Source organism: Carassius gibelio, chromosome A9 (assembly GCF_023724105.1).
Source record: "Carassius gibelio isolate Cgi1373 ecotype wild population from Czech Republic chromosome A9, carGib1.2-hapl.c, whole genome shotgun sequence".
NCBI lineage: Eukaryota > Metazoa > Chordata > Actinopteri > Cypriniformes > Cyprinidae > Carassius > Carassius gibelio.
In genome coordinates this window covers 2,887,958-2,900,962 of record NC_068379.1, presented here as the reverse complement: position 1 = coordinate 2,900,962, position 13,005 = coordinate 2,887,958, and the positions used below count along the sequence as shown (strand labels likewise).

The 13,005-nt window shown below is 39.3% G+C and overlaps 1 protein-coding gene across 3 annotated transcripts in view; it reads right to left on the bottom strand.

The window, feature by feature from the left end:
• Window positions 1–466: 466 nt before the first annotated feature.
• Window positions 467–13,005, bottom strand: part of LOC128019431 (cytoplasmic protein NCK2-like) — a 48,409-nt gene continuing 35,870 nt past the window's right edge. For all 3 annotated transcript variants that reach the window (XM_052605416.1, XM_052605417.1, XM_052605418.1), the window contains exons 2-4: window positions 12,138–12,379; window positions 5,725–6,515; window positions 467–1,938 (exon numbers count right to left, since the gene is read on the bottom strand). In XM_052605416.1, the coding sequence (XP_052461376.1) occupies window positions 1,744–1,938; window positions 5,725–6,515; window positions 12,138–12,363 (1,212 nt within the window). In that variant the 5' untranslated portion in view covers window positions 12,364–12,379 and the 3' untranslated portion in view covers window positions 467–1,743. The remainder of the gene's footprint in view (window positions 1,939–5,724; window positions 6,516–12,137; window positions 12,380–13,005) is intronic.

Here is a 13,005-nt window from a genome sequence, read left to right as displayed (position 1 = left end):
TAACGTTACGGCAGAGATAAACAGCAGCCATTATTACGATAATAATTCAAACGTCTTAATATTTCTGACACAAAAAGTGTAATCAACTGTGAATAAATACCCGGTAAAGTAACATTGTATTTGTTTATTACAGTTAAATAATAAGATAATGGATGCTGTAACTATAAAAATATGGCGTTTGTCATGTCTATCCGTCGCTGAAAGTACTGTCTATGGATAAATGCGGTGAACTGGCTAAAAGGTTTGGAAAGGTTATTTGTGTTTAACTTTAAAGCTGTCCGATAGTGACATCCACTGGTAAACTGCACACATGGCAAGTATATTTTGTAAAAAAATATGACTCGTTTCAAAATATAAATCAGCAGGTTATTGTGATTAACTGATACATTTATTCAGTTCACAACAGCAATCTGCTCTTTAGATGGACAATGAGAAAAGAAAGCACAGGAAACAGCACAGAAGTTCCTTTTAAGTTATGTAGCAAAACTTTTATTGAACAAAAGTATTTCAATTCTCACCACACTGTCCTCAAAACAGTACCATAATGCAGGATCTAAACGATTCATATATGCACCATATCTTTTTGTAATATATATGTATATGTACATACAGTGGAAAGAGGAATTAAATAACATTGCTCAATAACATTCAGACAAATAGAAAAAAAGATTTTTAAAAAAACCAAAACAACAAAATAAAAACTCCTTGACCAACACACTTATTGGTCAACAGACTTCGAGTAATTGACAAAAGTAAAGAAATAAAATCATATTCTTGTTTATTACTCTTGAATTAGTGTTCACAATCACTTGTGTGTTACTGAGAGCAGAGAAGCCTGTTGGTGAGGTGCAGTAAGACATCAATAGTAGCAGAACTGGAAGTGGGTGGCACATTTGGTTGAAAGGACACACATTCAAACTCTCTCCTGTTCTACAGAAACCACTTTCTTAGAGGCGACAATCTCTTTCTTTACACCCACCTCTTTTAACCCGTCATAACGGCAGCATTTATATCCCTTAATGAAGTACCCTGATTCTGAAGAAACCCTGTAGTGATTTGGATTCAGGCGAATTTCCTGGAAAGCTATGCATGTTTCCACAGCAGGAGGAGAGAAGTCCAAACTCTGCCTTCATGTATGATGGGACTGCAGATGGAAAAACTGTGTGTTTAACAGCTCAGAGGATGGGACAGCACCGCTTTACTTCAGGGTGAAACCTGACTGTCATCTCAGCAGTTAGTTTGGATTCAGATTCAGTCAGTGTAGGAAGGATCAAGGTTAAGACATGCATATGAATCTATACTCCTCTGCTTAATTACATACTGTAATGCTCTTTTGGGCAGAGAGATGTAAACCAATATAATGTGGGTTGAGGTTGTGGATTAACCAGCAACAGGAAGAGCAGAAGAACAGCTGCCCAGAGGCTGGGAGAGAGTTCTACAGATGTTGCTCCGTGAAATGCCATTCTGTATTTCCTTTACCAAAACATCCAAAACTTTTAAAAAATTAAAAAAAATAAATAAAAAAAAAAGCGGGAACTTATATCAGGGACGGTCATCTCTATTGCTCCCTACAGGAGTGGAGGCGATATTGGGCTCTGAAATGTCAAATAGTCCTTGAAGTTGCTTCTGAAAGGAGCTTTTCCCCTCATTCAAGAATGTAGTAAAGCCAGAGTAGTGTGCAGGAAAAGAAGGGAAGTGAGGTGCACAGAGGGAGATGTAATGTCTGATGAAAAAGTGACGAATTCAGGCAAGGGGCTTGACAAGATAGAGTTTGTCTCCTTGCTCACTGGTGAAGATGGGTGCTTTCTTGTAGTGCTCTACAAGCTCATCCATACTGCTAAAACGCCGCTGACCGATGCAGTACACTCCGTCCTGCAGCTGCACCTTAAAGTGTTTGTTCTTCCCAACAGCCTTCAGAGAAATGGAGAAATCACTGGGCTGAAAAAAAAGACAAACATGGAGAGATAAATTGATGGGACATTGTTGCTACTGCTTTTTCATATCTAAACACCAGATGGCAGCATTGATTTAAATAAAATAAGCCCTGACACCAAGTCACCCAGCAACTGAAAGGACATCGTCTTTTTTTGGGCAGTAAAATTTGATCCAAGATTTCCTTATTAAATTAAAGAAAAAATATGTCATTGTTCTTTGTGATTTCAAGGTTTTATCCTTCTAAGATCTCGATTCTCGATCCTTGTAAGATTGATTTCTTGCTATGATCCTTCATAGGGGCCTTATATTACAAATGAACAACAACAAAAACACATTTGGAAGAACACGTGGCAAAGACTACAAGCAGAAATGTCAACCGGTGGAGTTTCTGCTTTACCATATACCACTGCATGATCTCAAAAATACCACATTATTCAGAAAAAACATGCCAAATATTGTTGTAGAAAGGCACAGTTTACTCTACTGCCTTGGATAATTATCATTGAAATTATTTAATTTTTCATATTGCTATGTGCCACCCACATCTTGCGTAGATTTATGGTTACCAAGCAATATGTACCAACTTGGAAAAGTGGGGCTCGAAAGTTTGGGCACCCCTTGCAGAATCTGTGAAAATGCAAGTAATTTTCAAATAATAAGAGAGATCATACTAAATGCATGTTATATATTATTTAGTACTGTCCTGAGTAAGATATTGTACATAAAAGATATTAACATTTAGTCCACAAGACAAAAAAATGCTGAAATTATTAAAATAACCCCACTCAAAAGTTTGGGAACCCTTGGTTCTTAATACTGTGTTCTGTTACCTGATGATCCTCGACTGTCTTTCTGTTTTGTGATGGTTGTGCATGAGTCCCTTGTTTGTTCTGAACAGTTAAACTGAGCAGCGTTCTTCAGAAACATCTTTAAGCTCCTGCAGATTCTTCAGTTTTCCAGTATCTTTGCATATTTGAACCCTTTCCAGCAGTGACTTTATGATTTTGAGATACATCTTATCACACTGAGGACCAGGGCTGGACTGGGACAAAAAATCAGCCCTGGACTTCATCCAGACCGGCCCACTATTCACGTAAACATGTGCGCGCGCGCACACACACACACACATACACACACACACACACACTACATGTCTATACATACATTAATCTGCATGTAAAATTACTGATTAGAATGTATTACTATCAAAACCAAGAAAAAAATATTAAAATAATAAACAAAGAAAGTGCAAATGATTTTATCAGGCTTTATTTTAAATATCTAAAGGTCTTAATTGATGTGCTTCTTATTAATCTAATAGTGCAGCAACATTACACTTTTTTTTATATATTACACATATTACCTCTGACCTGTTGTCTGCTTATAGTAGGCTAGTATTAAGACCACTGATCTACACTAAATGTTTTATAAAGACCACTGATCTACAATAAAATAAAAGAGTAATTAAGACAAAGAACGTTGTCTAGTGATTTATTTAAAAAATCTTCTTAACATGATCAAAGGCCTTTAAAAATTCTTGAAGTAGACTGGCTGATATGTTCAAATGCAGAGCTCGATGCAAGGGTTCAAAACTGTACTTGCCCTGCTAAAAATAAAAACATACTACAAAAATTGCTATTGTTTTCTTTGTAAATAAGCTGCAATCTCATTTCACAATTCCAATTTTAATACCACAATAAACACTAACTATTAAGTTCAAACATTAATGAAGACAAGTGAACAGTCAGTAATAAAATAAGAAAAAAATATAATAAATAGCACCGTTTTCAGGTACAGATATTGCACATCCAAATATAAAATACTTCACTTAACACACACACCTATATCCTTGTTAAAGCTGTTATTCAAGAGCAGTGAGTTATTTCTCTTTGTCTTTTGTTCACATTAATAACATAGACCAACAGCAGGTATAAGGCTTCTGCCTGGCACTTTAAGAGATTTTTTTCTCAATTAATTACAAATTGAAAAAATATATCTCCCATAAATGCTGTAAATATACAGAGACATAGAGCATCAGCTTGTATTATTAAATGTTAAAAATAATTAAATGTAATGCCGTTTTCATTATAATAACAATTAATTAATGACAGGTAAAAAAATATATAATAAATATGTACTATAGTGCACATATTTAGCAAAATACTCCTTTCTTATGGCTATTTTTCTCAACTAACCTGCTATGGTCTTTAAATGGCTTTCTTGAGGTAAATGTAACGTGTGACATAATTGTTCTCCTGCTGTTTTGGCTGATGACTGATTGATCGATATTATTTATGAGGCATATATACATTTCTGTAAGTTGTACTGTATCTTTAAACAGAAAGTAACAGATGATCGGTTTACTTGAACTGGGCGCTAAAGCGATCTGTCACGTCACATTTTTTTTTTACGCCAAAACGGTATTGTCTGAATTTTGTAATAAAATGGACAGAACCTGAGCGCTGAGAATTTTAAAAGTAATTTATATAGATCACTGAGTCTATAGTTCTTTGCCTTCAAGCAAATAATTTATTTATCTTGACACATTTGGCATCTGCCTCAAGTGCTTGTCGTTTTCTCTCTCTCAACGTTCGGCCCCTCCTTTACGCTTAGATATTTTATTATTTAAAGTATTTAATTTCGTTGCAGTTGTAATGGGCCGCTTTTCAAGGCTAGAATTTCATTCAGATTGGCCAATGAGCAGTGAACACGTCACGCCTCGCAGCTCGCATCAGCATCATGCGCACGCATCGTTTTATCTGTTCTTTATACTGCTTTTTGTAATGTTTTAAATAAATTATTGTTACTAACCTTAAAAAAAAAAAAAAATCATACTGCTTCACGAGAGAGACACATAAGGCCGGAATTGTACCATACAACAATATAATAACGAACATATTTGCGATTATTAATGATTTAAAAACAAAATACATAAGGCACCGGCCCAACCAGACCGCGGCCCACCGGGAATCTCCCGGTAGTCCCGATGGCCAGTACATGCCTGCTGAGGACATTTGAGGGACTCGAACACAACTATTTAAAAAGATTCAAACATTCACTGATGCTCCAGAAGGAAACAAGATGCATTAAGAGCTGGGGGTGAAAACTTTTGAACATGATGAAGATGGCTAAATTTGTCTTATTTTGTTGAAATATAATTTCAGTGAATGTTTGAATCAGTGGAGCATCAGTGAATGTTTGAATCTTTTTAAATAGTTGTGTTTGAGTCCCTCAAATGTCCTCGGTGTGATAAGGTGCATCTCAAAATCATAAAGTCACTGCTGGAAAGGGTTCAAATATGCAAAGATGCTGGAAAACTGAAGAATCTGCAGGAGCTTAAAGATTTTTCTGAAGAACGCTGCTCAGTTTAAATGATTGCGGCCTAACAACTTATCGAGCCAATTTTTTTTATCGACTATCGCGACAGGCCTAGTGATAAAATGTTACGCAAGTAAGGTTTTGGTTATACTGCCCACCTCTAAACAGGACTATGGGAAGTCACATTCTCATTGCAATTCAAATAAGTTTAGCAAGCTTCATGGTTTATTCAACACTGTCCAAATTGGTCTCTGTCACACGGTAGACTCAGTAGGCTGTGCAAGTAAACCGATCCACTATTCAGTGGGTTGCACAAATAATTGGTTCGCACCATGCAGTTCAGTTGGCTAGTGCAGTTTCGTCCAAGTCTGGTTTACGATACGGTGCATTACATAACTCAATCAAGAAGCTTGGCATGCAGATGTGAATGAATGATGCATTTATAATGTGAGGGAAGTCGGTTCAACTTACCGATGATTCACTGTCCCGTATCAGAAAGTCCCCTACCACTCCTCTTTCAGTAAGAGCACACTCAGCTTGGTGCCGTGTCACGTTACCGTAGTACCAATCCTTGCCAGCAAATTTGCCTGTACGTGAGGGAACTGTGTGACTGATGTGAGGAGAGCCATGACTCGACCCCAAGCCCTTTGCAACTGGCCCATCACCGAGCACTACAACATAGTTCTTGGGCACAAGACCTACCACGCCTCGACTGTTTTTACACCTCCACCACTCTGGGTCATTCTCTGGCTTCTCCAAAACTTCCATCGTCTCCCCCTTCTCAAAGTTCAGTTCCTCCTCTGTGACAGAGCTGAAGGGGTACAGAGTCTGGACCACATGCAGAACGGAGCTCCCGGAGCCTCCCGGCCGGCCATTGGCCATCGCCGCCCCTTGCCCCACCGTTAAGGACCGGAAGCCCCCCAAAGAGTCCCCAAAGACCCCATCATGGTCTGCGTATCCCACCTCCTCTTGTACATAATTGGATGGGAACCAACCGACGCAGCCGGCATGGCTACCCCTCCACCAGCCGTCGCTGCACTTCTCCATCACGACCACCCTCTCCCCTTTAATGAGGTTGAGTTCATCTTCACGCTCCGCTGCGTAAGAAAACTTCACCAGTGCGGGAATGTTCAGGTCATAGATCCGCTCGGCTCCGCCCACTCCACCTCCTCCTGCGCTGCCATTGGACGGGTACTCTGCCTCTGTGCTGGGTGTGGGAGATGGATCACGAGCGCTAGTCTTCCTTTTCGTTTTTCCCAGGCCTAAGAGGAATAGAGAGATGCAAAACATTAAGGAAGTAGAAATCTGGAAGAAATCTGTCAAAACAGAGTCGTGACAGATCATTACACCAATGAATCATTAAATCAATTAGTTTGACATTTCCAAGCAAGAGCTTTTACCAATGCTTATAGCTGACATTGTGACATTGACATTTATGAAATTGTTCATAAATGTCATAAATCATGCTTTTCTTGAAAATACATTATGAATACATTTTCAGTACTGAATCCATAGTGCCATAGCACAACACATTGGTTTTCACAGAGTTGTGAGTTTGTAGTCTGAAATGAATGTGAGTAGAGATTGGGTACCACAAAATAATACACAGAGAAGAAACAGATGGCATGCCTTTCCATTGGAATGTCCTCACTGATTACCCAAGAAGCAAAAAACATACAGTGTGACCAGAATGACCCCTTTTTTGGGGGGGGGTTTAATTCCAAATGCCAAAAAGGACAAATCTGGTGATCATAGACTTCTGCTTTAAATTCCCTTGTTCCCTGATGTCTTAAACCATTGCATTTTCTCGACTCCTACTACAGAAAATTGCCACCACTTCTGGGCAGATAGAAGCTGATCTACTCGAGGCTAGTGATCTGACAGAGCAGACTGTGTTCGAGGCCAAGAAAGTAAACACTTGAGTCCTAGGGGTGCACTGGGAACTGTGAAAGGAAAGAAAGATTAAGGATGGAAGACTTTCAAATTCAGCCTTAAAGAGAGATGGGATTACTCTGATCTGGTTATCTAACAAAAGAACAAATAACCAAAGAAACAGACAATAGTTTGAGTGCAGAAACTTCTGTCTCATAAACACACAGACATATACTTTCACCACAAGTAGAAAAATTATTCTTCATGAGTTTAAAAAACAAAAACCAGGAAACGAGTCAAAAATGGTTTTAGGTAAACCAGATCAGTACACATTTGTCATTGTCCATAACTCCAATTCTGAGCCTTATCCAGAATTCTGGTGGCTTATTCAATGTGAGCATGTCTTCTGCATGTATTGATGACAAAACCAGAGAAAAATCATGATTTCATAATCTTGTTGAGTATTTAAAATAAGCAGATTTTTGACAGTTATCAGCATTTCATTCATTCTCTAAATGCCAGTGAAACAGACAGGTACCCCGCAGTATCCAAAGTAGGTCCCCGGTTTGCATCTCAGTGTCTTGACAGGCAGCCAAAAATAAGCCCTCTCGCTTGTTCCCAGGTAACAGAGGAGATCTGCCACTGCCAATGTTTCTGCTTCCTGTACTGATCCCATGTGGCCAGAAGCTTTATGTGTGCATATGCACGCTTGGTGTGCAGTCATTATGAACAGAGTACACAGAAAGTGTAGTGAGGTGTAGACATTGAGATGAGGCCTGGTACCTCCTTGCAGACTCCAGACCCCAGCTGTCTATGAGCAACTCAGGCACAGTGGGCCTGCCAGGCACCCGAAACAGTGTCCTGGAGCCGCCTCATACTGACGGCTGGAAGAGGAGGACGAGAAGGTGCTCAAAAGAAACTCAATCTGACATTAGCTGACAGGAGAAAGAGGAGTCTATCTGGCAAGTAATGACACACCGATTAAGAGAGCCGTGGGAATACAAGAGAACATTTGATGACTGTGACCAATCTATATGAACGGCAAAGCTTTCTCACATGCATCCATGCGTTCTTGCACGCGAGCCACTTTGTTAGGCTCTAACAGATACGTGTGAAGACAAAAAAAGAAAACGTTTTTCCATCAGTCCTCAACTCCAGGGACCTTGACTACTGAAGTGCACTTAACAGGTACTTCCCCTAGGGATTGTCGGTCTCACACCGCATTGCACATTAAACTGGAAATACCTCTAGCAAAGGCTTGCAGAGGTGAGAATTAACCTGGAAGCATTCCTCAAATTAAGATATCGACCCTTTGCAGTCTGGAAGGTAGGGCTGGGCTTCGTAAGTGACTCCAATAATCAATCTTGATATAAAGTTATGAACATAAATTAAGCTTTAAGTGAATCTAGATGATGATATACATGTTAGCAAAGTATTAGCATCAGTGCTCTACAGTGTCTTGCTGTATTCATACACAACTGCACAAAGGGACTCGCACAACTGCTTACCCAAAAGCTCTCATTCTTCTTTTCCTTCCTTCATTTACAAGCTGGCGATCTAACCTTCCATTAACTCACATTTCCGTAAAGCAATCACCCCTTTCTCTTAAACCTTTACACTTACAGTTTACCCATGTCTAATATAAAACTGACTTGTTAACAGGTAAAGTCATCTAACCATCAAAGCTGCAATAATGGTGCTCCCCTACCACAATGCTGTCCATTAAGCTCCATATCACAATAATACCCAAAAAATACTTCATTCAATTAACTCTCCATCTATATAATTAGCTTGGAACTTAACCCACAGTAAAGCGTCAGGCTCCATTTGCCATTTATTGCGTCTGCCTCTATTAGTGTAATACAATGTTGCACAATCAGAATGTTTTCAGACAGGGAGACTTATATCATATACCTCAAGGTCCACATGCTGAAGTGCTGATATTTTAGAAGCTGACAGAACCCCCAACAGTAACAGTCAGGGGAACAAGCTAAAATAAATATATATTTTATATAGGAATATAACAATTTTAAGATTTATGTCAGAAGTAGTGCTAAACTTTAACAGTCAGTATAAAAGTTAGGAACAATTTTTTGCTCTTTAACAAATCACGTGTGTGTGTGCACTGTGAATGTTCAAGATGTGCAAGATAATGCAGGTGAAACCGATCAAATGCATTTCTTCAAAATGACGTCTTAATGTGGTTTTAACGTAAACACAGTTGGCTGCTCAAATGGCAAACTATTACTATTTTAAATCCATGAGACCATATGGTGTCCCATTTGTCATTTTATGATTCATAAAGCTAGTCTTGAGCGTGTTTGGGGCCACTTTGCACCCTTGACGCATCCTTTTGTAAACTCCACAGCAGACAAAGCAGAAGTCAGTAATGGGAGACACTTTATCAAGTAAAGTTATGTTTCCAAATATCTGCCACTGGTTGAACAAACAGATAGTCCTGCCAGAAATGTTTGTTATTGTTGAACCTAAGGGGTCAAGGTTTGATATTCTACCGTCACCATTATAGGTTTTACATGTTTTTCAAAAGCATCTTTTTCCACTGACAGCCATTCAAAAGTAACTGCCATCAATAAAGGACAAACCTTCTCAGTCAAGCTAATTTCGCTATGTTGGTCTGGTCGGGATACCCAAATAAACAGCTACTGTATTAACACCACAGAGACACATTCTTTTCACTTTATCTTTGTTCTCCTGATGGAATGGTTTATTAGGGAATGCCAATTCACAGCACAACTTGTGTGAGATGCAACTGTGCGTGTGTACTGCAACTCAGAGGTGCCAAGAAGAAGTGTGTGTGTGTGTGTGAAAGAGAGAGACAGTACACTGACAGATCTTTAGCGAGATCCTTTGATCTTCAAAGAGTGACAGGTTTTGAGCTCAACAGGATGGAGGGAGGGTTTGAGTGCAGGTATCCGTGACAACCACCAATCAGAGGTCTCCTGTGGCCTCTCAATGGGAATTAATTCCCAATGCAGAATTAACTTGGAAGGTCACTGGCGCATATTCATGACCTTCCTCTTGGTACACAAATGGTCTCCTGCTTTGTTCCACAGATTATTTGGGAAAACTGATGTAACCATTATTTCACAAATAAAATAAAAGTGTAACCTCATTACATGAATACAATACTACTACATTATCCCGAAGCCAAAGGCGTTGCTGTGAATGGACAGATTAAATCTGAATGAGGAGTTTCATTTCAACACTTGTCTAACCTGCTTTAACCATTCTACAGTTAACCTACCTGGAATTCACACACATTCACTCACACACAATAGAACACAATGGAAAGGAAGCAAATAAGTTAAAAGTAACACCATTTTCACGGAAGCTGAATGATGGCCTACTTCAGTTTCAAAGGTTGTCTCATTGACCTGCTTGGGGAAAAATGCATTGCATTTAACAGCTTCAATAGCTTTTAAACCTCTCAGTGTCTCTACCCTCCACAGCATCATCGATCCACTGCTTCCTGTTGTTCAGAGCTCATTAACAAAATAACAATGTTATTCAGAGCTCATTAACTCATGGTAATCACATATGGGATGAAGAAAAGCATAGGATAAGCATGCTTTCATGTAGGCCAACTAGTGATTTGTACTGATTTAAGAGTATACAAATAAACATAGGTCAGAGTGTGGATGGAATTTTAGATATGAGATTCCAATGAAATATGGAAGTTTTCCAAGTTATGTTCCAAGATATGTTGTCAACCAGTACCCATCAGTTATTTTTCTCCATCTGCAGCACATGGAAATGCAAAGGCTCTGGCCTAGAACGCAGACGTTTCATGAGAAGGGCAACTAATTGTGATGCACTGGAGCTAGAAGTCCATGAATCCTCACACCTGCAGTGTCTCACCCATATGTAGGTCTTGAGACGGCCCATGGGAGAACTGACGGATAACTTGCACTTGTGGAAAATACTTGCCAGTTGTGGCACATAACAGGATACATATATTAAATAACTGTTTGGCAAGAAACCACATAAAATATAAAAAGCATCTCTAGATATTTCCCAAAAACAGGTAAAGCGTATCAATGTTTATTTTGAGGTCTAAACTGTATAGTGTTCCAGATAACTGAGGATGGATATGAGGATATTGGGGGATTTGCTATGGGACAGCAGGGGGCACCTGACTTTCAGAGTCGGCCCCTAGGACCACACCAGTCTTATAAACATGAGATACATTTTTAAACAGTGACCTTTTCAGATAAAATAATTCCCAGGGATCCTTTCCTAACAAAGCAATGTCAAACTCATCAAAAACTAGGAGGAGCGCGTTCAGATGCTTCACTTGCTTTTGGTGTTGTGCTAGATATTTTGTCATTGGAATGAATGAAGGAGGGCCCCTCAAGGTGATTTTTGATCAAAGCATCTCAAAAATAAACTCATATTTGTAAAAATCATAAACACATGCAATCAAAGGAGCTCCACTGGTTCGGCTGCTTCTTAAATCCCAGTGTTCATTTTGTGTTGTTGGCTTATACACAACTTGCTGCAAAAAACGACAGTCCCAGGAGTCTTCCTTAGTGCCTTGAGATGACAGATTGAGCATTAAAGGCATGAAGCTCCGGAGGCGTATGGGGGAAGTAGGACACGTCATCTACTGAAGGAGGATGAGGTCTAGACCTACGCAAGCTCTTTTCTATGACATTTAGATCAAAACAACACCATTTACCTAATGACCCAGCCAATCTTAATTATAACCTTAGATTTAACTGGTCTACTTTGCAAATGCTAAGGCCATGAAAATGCCTGTCGTCAAATTAAAATTGAATGAAATTGAAAAAAAAGTCTTTCAATCATCAGATTTTGATGATACAGCATGTTCTGGAAGTTCTGGAGATTATTACATTTTTCTCCCCAGTAGATGTTCTACTTCCTGAGGGTGTTGCCAAGATGGCTGCATGAACCGACTTGCGTTAAAAGGACTTTACTTTGGCAGGACTGTGGATTGGTGAAATGTTTCACTGAGCTGGGAGACGTCTTACCAAGAGTGTCTTTCAGGTTCTTCACTAGAGAGGTTTTCTTCAGACTGTTTTTGCGCTCCACATAATTCGAGGGGACGTAGCCGGTGCGGTTGGATGCGTTGCGGACTCTCCACCAGGTCTTGGAATCATCCAGCAACCACAAGCGCTCGTTCTTCCGGATGTCCAGTTCCTGGTCTTGCTGAGCTGTGTAGTCCCACTTGGCTATAACAATCACCTCCTCTGTCATCTTTCATCGAGTCCCACTGCCAAAACAGAGTCAGAAAAAAACATTATATAAAAGATTGTAGAAGAGCTAACTCCCAAAAAACCCTTTAAGAACCTAAATAGTTTAATAAAAGACAAACTGACCAACTAAAGCATCAATTAATTACAAGGAAAATGTACAGATAAAGACTGAAAAGTCAAATATTTAAATATCCATATTTAAAACATTATAAACCTTAATCTCTAGCTTCCGCTAGAGACGTATGTGTCATATTTGCATTTACAAAAGAACGCTGTTCCAGGATATGATGTAGGACATAGGCATAGCATAAGCTCCGGTGAGAAGTTATGAAGCTTGGCACTGGTCACGAATTAGATAAATATCGGGCTGTGCAAAAAATCGAATGCGATTTTCATGCACATCTCATCAGTAAAGATGCTCCTGTGATTAGAAGTATATCTCCAGAACGTGCGTTCAGATCAAGGTTTCCAGATCTTCACAACAAATCCTGCCCAGTTGCTTCTCAAAAACTAGTCCAAAACTAGCCCAATCGCGCTTCCAGAAGGTTCCCCGATAAAAAGAAATGCTTCCCGGGATTAAAATATACATTTTTTAGCAGGGTTGCCTTGGTAAAATTCGCTTTTTATGAGCTAAATATCACAT